At 41.0% G+C, this 13,300-nt stretch overlaps 1 protein-coding gene across 1 annotated transcript in view; it reads right to left on the reverse strand.

Annotated features, from left to right (window-relative positions):
- Positions 1-13,300, reverse strand: part of PEPD (peptidase D) — a 217,489-nt gene that overhangs the window by 159,072 nt on the left and 45,117 nt on the right. Inside the window, exon 7 of the mRNA XM_048870777.2 lies at positions 9,107-9,151. Coding sequence (XP_048726734.1) covers positions 9,107-9,151 — 45 coding nt within the window. The remainder of the gene's footprint in view (positions 1-9,106; positions 9,152-13,300) is intronic.

Below are 13,300 nucleotides of genomic sequence, written 5' to 3' on the forward strand. Positions count from 1 at the left end.
GGCTCTGAGCTCCCTGACATTGATGTGTAGGGAGCGATCGTGACTAGACCAATGACCTTGCATACTGAGATCGCCCAGGTAGGCTCTCCACTGCAGGTCCAAGGCATCAAAGATGTGGGTCACTGATGGGGATGGAGATAGAGATGCCGCCACACCGGATCCCAGGATCGGCTGTTTATTAGCCTGTCGTCAAGGTATGGGTAAATTTGAACACCTCAACACCTCAGGTAAGCAGCCACTGGCTCTATGCACTTTGTGAACACTCTCAGGCTGAAGGGACAGAAGGGCAGCACAGTGAATTGGAAATGGCACTGGCCCAACACAAAATGGAGGAAGCGTCTGTGTCCTAGGAAAATGGAAATATGCATCCTTCAAGTCAAGGGTGGCATACCAGTCTCCCAGGTCCAGGGAGGGGACGATGGAGGCCAGGGAGACCATGTGAAACTTCAACTTCTTGAGAGACTTGTTGAGGTGACACAGATCCAGAATGGGTCTGAGGCCCCCTTTTGCTTTTGGGAGTAGAAAGCTTTCCCTTTCATGTCTTGAGGGACCTCCTCCACTGCCCCCAGGCACAGAAGGTTCTTGACCTCTTGAACGAAGAGTTGCTTGTAAGAAGGGTCCCTCAAGAGTGACGGGGAAGGAAGATGGGAGGGATGGTCAGCCACGAACTGCAGGGTGTAACCTGAAGATATTATGTCAAGCACCCAATGGTCCAGGGTCAGCCGTGACCAGGCCGACTGGAAGGGGCGCAGGTGGTTGAGGAAAGAGTAGGAGGGTGGATCCTGGGATGTGACTGGGCGCAGTCCTCGTGCGCACCCTCAAAATGCGTGTTTCTGGCTTCCTTTGTTACTGGAAGTGCCAGGCTGAGGAGATGAATGGGAAGATGACCAGTGTCACTGGTTAAATCCTTTGTCTCTGTCCTTTTTCCTGTAGGTACTCAGGACCTACACTGGGGAGGCAGAGGACAGAACAACTCAGGGGTCTGAAGGCCCAAGGAGTGGAGGGTGGCACGGGAGTCTTTAAGGCCATGGAGCCTTGCGTCCGTGAGCACAGAGAAGAGCCCTGCTCCCTCAAACAGGAAGTCCTGAATGGTGGTCTGCATCTCCTGGGATAACCCAGAGGACTGTAACCACGAGCTGCACCTCATTACCACTGCAGAGGCGACAACCTTGGCTGCTGAGTCCGTAGCGTCCCAGGCCATCTGGAGGGCACCTTTTCCTACCGCTTCACCTTCCTCCACTAAAGTGGCAAATATCTGGGCTCGGTCCTGTGGGAGGGCCTCCCTGAATTTGCTAAGGGAGTCCCATAGATTAAAACTGTACCTGCCTAACAGGGCTGGTGGTTAGACACCCAAAATGGAAGGCTTGCCATTGAATAAATTTCCCTGCCAAATAAATCCAATCTCTTGGCATCTTTGCTTTTTGGCATGCCACTCACCTGTCCCTGCCTGTCCCTTTCGTTAACAGTGGACATGACCAATGACCCTGCTGGAGGGTGCGTGTACAGATATTCAGATCCCTTTGCAGGGACGTAGTACTTATTTCCCTCCTTTTTAGAAGTAGGCAGAATGGAAGAGGGGGTCTGCCACAGCAATTTTGCAATCTTAAAGACCCCTGGGTGGACGGGCAGCGCAACCCAGGCCAGGATGGAGGATGACATATCTCATTAAAGAGGTCATCGGACTCCTCTGCTGACTCCTCAATCTCCAAGTTTAAATTGGTATCCACCCTTTTAAGGAGGGTCTTGTGCTCCTTGAAGTCGTTAGGGGGACTGCCAGTTTGGGAGGGAACCATTACCGCTTCGTCCGGAGACACCTCAGAGGAAGGGGCGGTTCCCCTTCCTCCTCTAGGGATGGCTCCTTAGGCGTTGGAGCCTGCTGTGCTGTCCCTGAGTTGGACTCGGCACTGTGTTCCGACTTCGGTGCCGGTGGTGCCAGGGGCACTTTGTCCAAGGCGACCAGGGAGCAAAGGTGGGAATACGGGACCAGCATTACAGGCACACCCCACAGATTCCAGTATGGCCATTGGTCAGACCACTGTCCCTGCTGCCATGCCACCACTGTGATGCCATACTGGTCTCGCGGTTTGGCGGTGATTCACCCTTCCTTGGGGAGGGAGTGAACTCCTGGTCCAACTCGGACCATTGCCCCTTTGGTGACCAGGGTGGAGCCGTGGAGTCCTTAGACTGCTGACTGATCCTCATCAGCAATTGGTGAGAAGAGGGCGAGGATCAGTGTTTGCCCGACGAGCGGTACCGGGGAGGTGGAGACCGGTGCTGTGACTGGAAGCGATCCCGCACTGGTGGGGACCGATGCCTAGGAGACCATCTAGGCGATGGTGACCTGCGCCATGGCGACATCTGGTGGGAAGTTTGCTGGTACCGAGGGTATGGGGACTGGTGCTTTGAGTCCAGTGTCCCATGCCTTGTAGGGGGAAAGCACAGCATCAGGGATGTGGGCCTTCTGAGGATGCGGAGGCAGTGTCCTAGACTGTGGCGATGAGGAGCCACGCCTGCAATCGGGGACCGAGGACGCTCCCCTGCCTTAATGGGGTGGCCCCATGACCAGCTTGCCCTTGGATGTTGAGGTCTTAGCTGAGTCTGACACCTGGTGTGGCACCTGTGGCCGGCCTACTTGTTCTTTAGCCGGCCACAGATGCAATGGCAATGCAGGGCAATGAAGGCCCTAGGAGAAGCCAGGGTCCCCTGCCGCTCCTGGGAGTCGGAAGCAGATCCATGGCTGGGCTTGGGGGTCTGACTGCAGCAGTACCATTGTGAAGCTCCAGGGTGGGCATGTGGCCTGACATAGGTCCTTTGCCCAAAGCCCCTCTCCCTTCTGGTGCCGAGGGGCTCTTCTTCTTTTGCCACTTCTTGGGCACCAGGGAGGGGGAACAGTGCCCGGTGGGGCCTGGTGCCGGCGGTGCACTCTGCACCAATGCCAAGGTACTGGGAGCGGGGTCCAAGTGGGAGGGTTGCAGGATGAAGCACAGCCTCTATGAGGAGGGCCCTCAAGTGGATACCCCGCTCAAAAGTTCTTAACAGATTCTGCACTTGTTCTTTCAAGCACTTCAAACAGCTGTCCTGGGGATCACTAATAGGCATCGGCCCGTTGCATGACGAGCATGGTTTGAAGCTGGGGGAACAGGGCATGCCCTGCTTCAGGGTGAAGTCCCAGCTGGGACTCTATCAAACAAACCTAACACTTTATTCAACGGTTAAGTACCTACGAATGATATACAAAGAAGATAGACAATGGGTTTTAAAGAACCACGAACACTCTTACAAAGCAAGACAAGGTGCTCCGACCAACTGTCATGGGCAGTAAGAAAGAACTGAGAGGGCATAGGGCCGGTGGTGCTTAATATACCAGAGCATGAGCGCGGCACTCAAGGGTGTGCCACAGCCGACCCTCTGGATACCACGAGGCAAAAATCTCTGACAAATGTGCACATGGGCACGCACACACCTAGAATGGAATCAACATGAGAAAGCACACTAAGAAGAAGATCTGATCTATTATCTGTTTTAAACTATCAAACAAAGTAATTCTTTTACTATTTTCACAAAAACAGTAACTGATTATTATTAAACAACCTCCTTCTGCATTTTCTTAGTCACTTTCTTTCCTTTAACACAGGCTCTGTAGTGCCTACATCCTGTAGTTCCAAAATCCTATGATTCATGCTCATTCCCTAATTCACTCCTGCACATCCTGAAGCTATCCTTAAACTATGTGCCTAAAGTGTAAAAGTGCTAAAATTACAGGATTTCCTATGCCCATTTACTTTATTGGTAAATTATCCAACAATACAATTTTTAGTTACCCAAAGATTTTAAATGGGGGCAAGTTATACATGCTTGAAAGAGAAAGTTGTATAATGAACACAAAATGATCCTTGAGATCTTAAACATATCTCTAAAGACCAAGCACTGACTGATCAAAGTATTACAAGGTTTCTACAGAAACATGAAAATATGAAATATACATATAAATGCACTCTCAAAACTCATGCCCAGTTTTAAAACATGTGGCAAAGTTAGCTACATAGCAATTTTTCTCATTTGTAGGAGGATCCACTCAAACAAAAGAAAAAAAGTTGCAGCTGTCCCTCAAAATATGCAAAAAGCACAGAAGACATGAAACCGACCATACATAAACACTCAAGTTCATCATTCCTAAAGCTGCTAGTGAAATACAGCATATATAAACAAAATGCTCATATATTGCTAAATGCTTCTCCCCCACTGTTCAGATAACCCCTCTAAGATATACTACAAGTTATTAAAATACCAAAATTATTGCAAACATTATATAACAATTGGTATTTTTAGTGCTTGATTCTATTCAATTAAAGAAGAAAAGCAATGAAATAGAACAGTGACTATGAGTAATGAGCTGCTTCTGTCAGATAAACGCCCAGGCAAAGGGATGGCTTTTAGTCATGTTCCAACTGGGACACATTTATCCAGTGACAATGTTTCATTGCAATTACTTTATTTCTATTTCAATAAAATGATTGATGTGGAGATCAGCATTAAGGTAGACAGACACTGGGACTATAGACTGACAATAGCCCGTTGTGCAATTGTAGAAAAACTTCATTCTGATTGACATATGAGGTCAAACAGGTTTAGTGTCTGGGTTGTGTTTTTCGGGGGGAGAAGAGAGGGTTCAATATTTAAAGTATACTACATATCCAGCATATATGTTTTATATTTTTAAACTGGCGTTTTAAATAAAGCACTTAAATGTATGTTTTAAATTGTATTGGATATGTAAATAATCTAAAACAAAACTTCTGCAATAACTGCAAAAAAAATTTAAAATACATTCAGTTTTCAGGTCAAGTTCTTTTTATATGTTTCATCTTTCAAATTGCGTGATAAATCAGTTTAATTAGAAAACTCTGAAAACAAAGGCTTAAAGAGTATCGGGGACATCCGATCCATAATTTATCATACACTCTTGTCAGTACTGAACCCTTGTCCCAGTAGGGTGTTAGAGAACAGTGGGAGATTCTAGTTCACATTTATTGTTGGTTCAGAAGGCTCAGCCATTTAACCTTTAGTTGCCAATTTTGACAAAATGGGATTTCTCCAACAAATATAATGGAAAACAAAATGTTATAGCTTTTGCTAAAATGTGAAAGGGTAAATATGTCAATGGAAAAATACAACTCAAATTAATCAATTCAACTTTAAGGAGAAGACTTTTTGTGCACCCGTCATGAAATGTAGTATACAACTGACCCGAACTATTCGATATTCTAAAAAAATATATTCTTCATTCCAAAAATTTATTACTTTCCAGCTAATGTTGCTTAGGTACAAACTGAAAAAGCCAAGGAAACCATTAATTAAGGCAGTCTTGGTGCATATCCCATATCACCCAAACAGCTAGACTCCTTACCCCCCAAAAAACACTTGCTTCCAAGTTATGAAGAACACACCACCTTTACAATTACACCTGAACACAAAACCTGAACTCTGACAACTACAGTAGAATTTTCTGAAGAGCTATGTGCCCTGAGAAAGCATACCAAGTGCTATTTTTTAAATTGGGAAAGAATTGAGGTCCAAAGTTCTTCTCTAGCTTTCAAGTACAATATAGTACAAAGGAGATTCTTTCTGCACCACTGCTAGCTCCACCAATCTCTTCAAGTTCAATTCAGACTTTCCTTCTGATTTCCTCCCCTACACTTCCACCTCACATCCCTCATCTACCTTTACTCTCCCTCCTGCACATACTGTAGCCTCAATCTGATGCTGTTCAGCTGTGGTCTCAGAAGGGGGGTACCAATTTTCAGACAGCCACCTGTTGACATTCTTTAGTGACCCACAGAATCATGAGACTCCTTCCTGTAAATTTCCAAAGGTAGCCATTTGTAGAAGGCTCCTTTAAGTGATTCCCTCCTTTCCCATGTGCAATGCCCCAAATCCAAGGATCTCGATCTTGTTGCAACAGAGATACTTTGAATGCTTCTGAGAGACTAATATATATTTTTGAAGGATTTAGCATCTGCCTGAAGTGGAAATCACAATGCAACTTTAACTAAGGAGCTACAAGGGCACCTCCATAATTTTGCATGCATTAAGATGAACAAATCAGTGGTGTAGCAATATTTAAAAGGACATCTGGATCAGAAAATTTATGCAATAGAAAGTGACCACATATAAAACATAGCATTATCTAAACATATTCAGCAACTCTATTCTAAACTTCCAGCCATGCTAACGGAGTACCTGTCAAGTTTATCTGAACTGCTAAATAAATTCTCTCACCCTATAAATTATCTTTGAATCTCAAGATTTGCATGGACAAGAAAATGGAAAAGGAGTTTAATAGTAGACTTATCTAAGTACCCGTTCAAAATGCTTGAAGTAATCTTGCTTCATATAAGAAATACTGCAGTACTATGATACCAACCCAGACTTTCTCACACGCAAACAGTCTGTGACATTTATTCTGAAGTGCTAGCTGTCATAGTTTCAGAGTAACTGGACCTGTATCCCCTCCTCTGTTGCCCACTCCAGGAATGCCCAGTCAGGTCTCAGGTCTCTGAAATCACCTGCTCATTGTCCTTCTGACCAGGGGCTTTAAGTCTGCACAGTTTACACTGTGATACGCCCATTAAGTCAGTCTGGCTAAAGGCTTTCTCTCAGAGGGCTATGAACAGCGTATTGCCAGTAGTTACAAATTACCATACAAACAAGCACATTTATTCTTAAGGAAAAAACATTACAGATGAAACATAATAAAAACAATGAACAGATTTAAACACATCATCTTTAAATATACCAGGAGTCACCCATCTGTCTTATGGGGTCCTAGTGGGAAAAAGTCCTTCCAACCCTTCCACAAGAGTTGGGGCCCGCCTTTGACTGAAGGTCCTGTCCATTTGGTGGAGGAGAAAATTTAAATCCAGCCTTTTTATATCAAAAGCCCTCTTTTGGTCTGTTGGTCTCTGGAAAACCCAGTTTGAACCAGTATATGCAAGCCTCTTCAGGGGGTGGTATCTCTGTGGAGATGTTCGCAACGTAAGTGATTCACCTCAATCACCCCCTACTATTTTGGGTTCCTGGAAGACTTGTGATACCCCCCCCCCCATTGCATACAATCCTTGGACCACCATGATACATAAACTTAATAAAATATGGTCCCCAACAATATTACAAGGGATTGCAATATCTGTCACACTAACATCATGAGAGCCAGTCAGTTTGCTCTAATCTAGGTATAACAGTGACTACCTGAATCTCCAGGTTCAACCCCAGGTCAATATACCAGTGTGAAACCAGGGATTAGGACAATGCTAGTTCATATAGAACTCATGGGTTCAGCCCCACTCTTGGGCAACACTTAACTTTAATATTTTTTTAAACAAGATGTTACTTTGATAAGGGGAACAGGGGATGGATTGTAGCTTTTTTTAATACCAGAAAAATGAGGGGGAAAATTAAAAGCAACAATTTATAAGAAGTTTCTTGAAATGTATAACAAACTCTTTCAACCTAAACTTCATTAATACGTATATCTTGGGCCATAACTATTAGTGATATACACACTGAACTGGTCTATATCATGACAAGACACTTAAGCTTGTGTTTAATTTTGAGTATTTGAGTAGCTCCATTGATTTCACAGTGACTACCAATGTGTTCTATGCACTTCATAGAGAGTTTAGCACCTTGCAAGATCAAGCACCTAATTCAGAAACCTTGACTCTAAATTATTAAAGCTTCTGCATGGGAACTTCCTTCTTCTGTGTGTACATATATATATATATATATATATATATAAATAAGTCCATACTCTAAATGTTTATGCGGTTGTCACAGGTTTCTGCACTAAGAGACTTTCCCTCTCCTAAACTGTGCGGGAACTGCAGAAGAGGAACTCAGCTACTGCACATCTCCATCTCATACTGATGACTCTAATACAGCTTTATTTTATCTAAAAAGTGTTCCTTTTTTTCTTTTAAAACATTATTACACTACCAAAGTAGTGAAATGAATATGCAACAGAACAAAGAATCTGGCTTATTAAGCTTCCATTACTCTGATATGTTAATGATCAGGTGCCTTCAAGACAAATTTCAACTTCACACTTCTTTTCAGTACATGGACTACTGTACAGAAGATTATTCATACTAGAGTAATGTTTATTATTAACACAAGTTATTAATAAGAGTAATGTATAGTAGCCTGTAATATATTAAGCTGCAATAGTAGGATGCAGTATGTATTTTTCCTGTTTATTTTTTAAAGGTTCTGAAAAACAAGTAGCTTATCTGTCATAAGTAAGGTTTTGTTTTCTCAGCTCCACACTAATACATTTAAAATGCTTAGTTAAAAACCAATTTAATTAGCAAAAATCCACTCTGCTGTCTCTTCAGTTAATTTGCTAAATGAAAAACTAGAAAGCCTTAGTTATAAAACGGTTGTTAAGACAACATTAATGATACTGTTAAAATGGAGGAATCGTGGGTACCAAAACGCAAAAGCTTTCTAAGACAAAATAGTATGTTACTATAACTTACGTATATTACAAAGTGTTGTAACTAATATTGTAACAAATTAAGCAATATTAACATTAATGTTCTATGGCACCTTATAATTTGGTTTATCTTAGGTTGGTGTTAACATATAAATAGATTGCTATGGAGTTCCTCTAGAATTACATATGATATATATATGAACAATAAAATAATTCATCAGAATTAATGCTATTAAAATAAACCTTAAAGGAAGTAAAAACAATGTTTATAAAATGGCACCCCTTATATCAAGTTTTAAATTAATAGTTCCTTTGGTATTCATTGTAGTAATGCCTAGACCTTTTAAATGTTACTTAACTTCTCTGTTCCTTATGGTGTTACAGAATGTTGATTTTTAAAAGAAAGTAAAAACTAAATCTTTGCATGTTATTTTCATTCCCAGCATGAAACATAAGAATAAAAAAATGTCAAACAGTAAAGGGAGAGGCTTCTGTTGGAATGTCTACTGTAAAACATGCAATAAGGAATTTACCAGATTCTGCTGGGAGAAGTAATAAAATAAACAAGTTACAAAAAAAGGCGTAGGAAAAGAAAGGTTATAAACTACTTACCATTCCGCAATTTCAGGATGAAGAATTTTATTGTTCACATTAAATCTAACAAAAAAAACCCAACAACACACCAGAATTAAAAACTAGCAATACTATGAATTGTGGATGCCAGAATTTTTTAAACACAATACCAAAATGCATTTTACATAGTGTCTCATCTGAGCACATGATAACTAGTACAGTTTTAGTTATCAAATAATGTACTGCATCATAATTTTTAAAAACGTATTTAGGTTCCCAATCCTGCAAATGCATGTGCTTATCTTTACCCATGTCAGTAGTCCCATTGAAGTCAATGGGATTAATCATATGTATACATTTAAACCCATGTTAAAGCATTTTCAAGATCAGGCTCAGAGGGCATACATGCTAGTTGTCCCTATCTAGGAGTGAGGTTTTTTTATAAATAGGTAAAATATAATTTTCCATTTTTATCCCTCAAATACACTTGACTAAAATTAAAATGGTGAATGTTTCATGTTCATCCCTAAAGTTCTTTAGCAGTTTCAAATCTTGGGGAAATCAAATAATATTTAAACAAACTTGTCAAAGGTGAACTGCACAGAGAAAAAATAAAAAAGGATGTGTCCTCTTTGTGCTTCTCTGTGATGCATAAAGGGAATGTGAAGGTTCCAACTCCCCACAACCACCTCTCAAGACACTGTGGAAGGAGGGGCTCTCTTTGTTTCCTACATTAGACATTTACATCTTGTCAAAGACTGATAACTAGAGCAGTTGTTGTCATTTCATATTACAAGAGCCAGCAGAGTAAAGGTTGAGACATTAAGAAGGGAGAAGGGATTTTGTTTTTGTTGTTAACACTTCATTTCAATGACTACTAAACATTTTGAATAAAAGGACAATCCCGTGCCATGAGCTCTTCAATTAGAGTTTGAGAGCTCACAGTGAAAATGCCCCGGGATGTCCCACCCCAATAGACCTTTCAGTGAAGCTAGGGAAAACAGACTAGAGGTTCCTCTCACCATTTCCGAAGTATTTAAAAAAAAAAAAAAAAAAAAGTGCGCACGCGCGCCTTTCAGGACTTCTTTATATATATCATAAGGCACCAAAAAAGCACAAACCCAATTTTTAAGGGATTAGTTCCTTTAAATGTCTGGGGGTTCAGATGGCAGAGCAATAACCTATCAATCTATGAATACAACAAACAAAAGTATTTCTACATGTGCTCATGAACCGATACAATCTAAAAATGTGAGGGTCAGGGGCTTTGTATTCCTACTTCAAGAGCATGGGACAGAAAATGCCAACTTATCTCAGACTTCAACAAATACAACTACATGTTGCACCATATTCAATATTAAGGGTCTTCATTTAGACACCCCCACAACATGAAAACCACAATTCAGCATTCTGCATCATTCTGGAAAACAACTGGTCACTTGGAAACATGAGAGAGTCTAGTTTTATTTTCTTCAAGAACAACATCCGAACATCATCCCAGTAACTGCTGTTAAAGTAGTTCTATACAGAAGTAATCATGGGACGCAAGAGCCAGTTAAACACAAATGTACACAGAGAAAAACAGATGAACAAGGTAATAAAGTTAATATAGAGAGGTTCAATGCACAAAAGATTGAATTCCATCTCTGGCTGAAGAGTATTCCACCATGCCCCTAAAGAGAGATTAAAGGAAACAAGATATGAAAGGATATAAGCTGCAAATGACATAAGTGACATCAATACAACAAATGAAATGCAAACTCAGAGCAGACTGATGAAGAAAAATAGCACAAAGAGATATTGTAACAAGGCAGAAAGTTGCACTAGCAGCTCTATTTAAACTTTCATAGACAAATACAGCGTTGTAGTCATGTTGGTCCCAGGATATTATAGAGACAAGGTGGGTGAAGTAATATCTTTTATTGGATCAATTTCTGTTCATGAAAGAGACAAACTTTTGAGCTACACAGAGATCTTCTTCAGGTTTGGCCCCAGCTTGTCTCTCTCACCAACAGAAGTTGGTCCAATAAAAGATATTACCTCATCCTCCTTTGTCTCTCTAATGGACAAGTACAAAACAGCCAATGACATGAGTAGGAAAAAAAAGCCCAATTTCTGAGGGGAAAGGTTAAGAGACCATAAAGGACAGGGAAGGCAAGCACCTAGGAAAGATGAAAATACATATCTAGTCAGCCAACATACTGGCTCTCCTGTGAATCGGAGGTTGTCTTATTAAATTTATAACCATAACAAAAGATACAAGGATGCAAAATTACTCAAACCAACCAAACAAGAGATCAAACTCAAAAAAGGCAGCCAAATGCAAAGGACTGAATGAAACAAAAAGAAATATAAGCCTCTTTCAGAAGATCTACTTAGGACTGAGAGAACAAAAAAGCCAGAGGCAGATGAGTCACTAAATAGATTTGCAGAAGTCACTACCTTTGTAGAGAAGAGTACCTATTCCAGAGCACGACGTTGAGGCAACTGCCTAAGATATGGCACCTAAATACCAGCTGTGGTCAGCAGGCACGTGGGAAAAGCCAGAAAACAGAGGAATGGCATGAATAAGGGACCAGAGGTCACAGTCAGGACTTCAGTTTTATCTCTCATCTGAGGTCTGGTCTACACTACAGACCTATATTGGTATAACCACGTCACTCAGGGGTGTGAAAAATCCACACTCCTGAGCAACAGTAGCTATACCAACCAAACCATCCCTCCTTATTTCCCCCATCCCCCCCATCCCCATGTAGACAGTGCTATGGTGGCAAGAGAGCTTATCCCACCAACATAGCTATCGCCTCTTGAGGAGGCAGATTAACTACGCCAACGAGAGAGCTCTCTCCCATCAGCGTAGAGCATCTTCATTAAAGTGCTACAACACTGCTGCAGTGTTTTAAGTGTAGACATGACCTGAAAGATAGCGTTGCAGATACCACAATGATAGGTACAGAATAGCAGCTTAGAACACAATGGTGGGGAATTGGCTCAATCATAGGGAACAGCACCATCTATTCTACACAGTTCATCCTTGGAAATCTATCAGCTAAGAAATGACCTGGCTCAATCCTTTGTTAATGCTGACAGGCTCACAACACAAGCAGTACGGCTGCAGGCTATCCCTACTTATGACTGCAAGGGCGCCCGTACTAATTACTCAAATTATACTTCACTTTAATTAGCAATAAGGGAGCTGAACAAACTACACTGTAAAGGTACTTCCCTAAGGGGAAGAACATGTAGTCATTAATATGGATGCACAAATAGCAGAGAAGCAAAAATATTTTATATAAAGTATTACATAAATATTCCAGTTTATTCTTCTAAAAAGTTTAGATTATACTTGATAGCAAACAATTATACTCTAAAAAAATGAACCCCCGGCTGTCCTTCTGCTAAGAGGATCATATAAACCAATCCAATTTTAAATCTCACTGCAATTTGCAAATTGACAACACTTGGAAAATCTGACACATGGACTGGAAGGAGAAGGAAAACTGACATTTTGCTGTGGCTATACAATCTGTAACATGTGTTAATATCCCCAATTAATCAACACAGCTAAGATATATTATATTTAACTGCATGTCCAAACAGAATTAATTTTGTGCCCAGTTCTTTAATAAACATGGCAATTTCATGCATTTCCAAAAAGTCAGTCTACGTATCCTGAATAAGCAGCCACTGTAAATGCTTTTCCTGCTTACAAAATACGCTGATCAGAAACTCTTCATGCATGTATGATAAAAAAACTATAGAAATCTTACACTTGTCAGCGTATCAATTAAAGACACAAGACCAAATCTCCCTCCCTCTATTATGAAATGTCAAACCCTTCCTGAAAATGTACTAGGCCTGCATCAGAGAGAGGAACCTTGCAGAGTAATCTAAAGGTCAGTCTTGCTCTGTCAGACCAACAGGTGACATTCTGAAAGCACCAAACATTCCAACAATTTTTAAGGAGATGTCTGAATCTCTTACATCAAACAATTTTGAAAAAAAAAATCACACTTCAATATGTCTTGTAAGTAAAAAAGATTAATTCAATGCCTTTTTAAATTAAACCACAGCACTGTAGTTTGTATGAACATAATCTGATGTTTGAGCTGTATTATTTTATAGTGCTTATACTCAAGATAAGAAAGCATTTTACAAGCATTATGTTTCATTACAGTCATGTGAGGCAGGTAAATCACTGTGCCTATTTTACAGATGGGAAAACCCTGTCCA

Source organism: Caretta caretta, chromosome 12 (genome assembly GCF_965140235.1).
Source record: "Caretta caretta isolate rCarCar2 chromosome 12, rCarCar1.hap1, whole genome shotgun sequence".
NCBI classification, from domain to species: Eukaryota; Metazoa; Chordata; order Testudines; family Cheloniidae; genus Caretta; species Caretta caretta.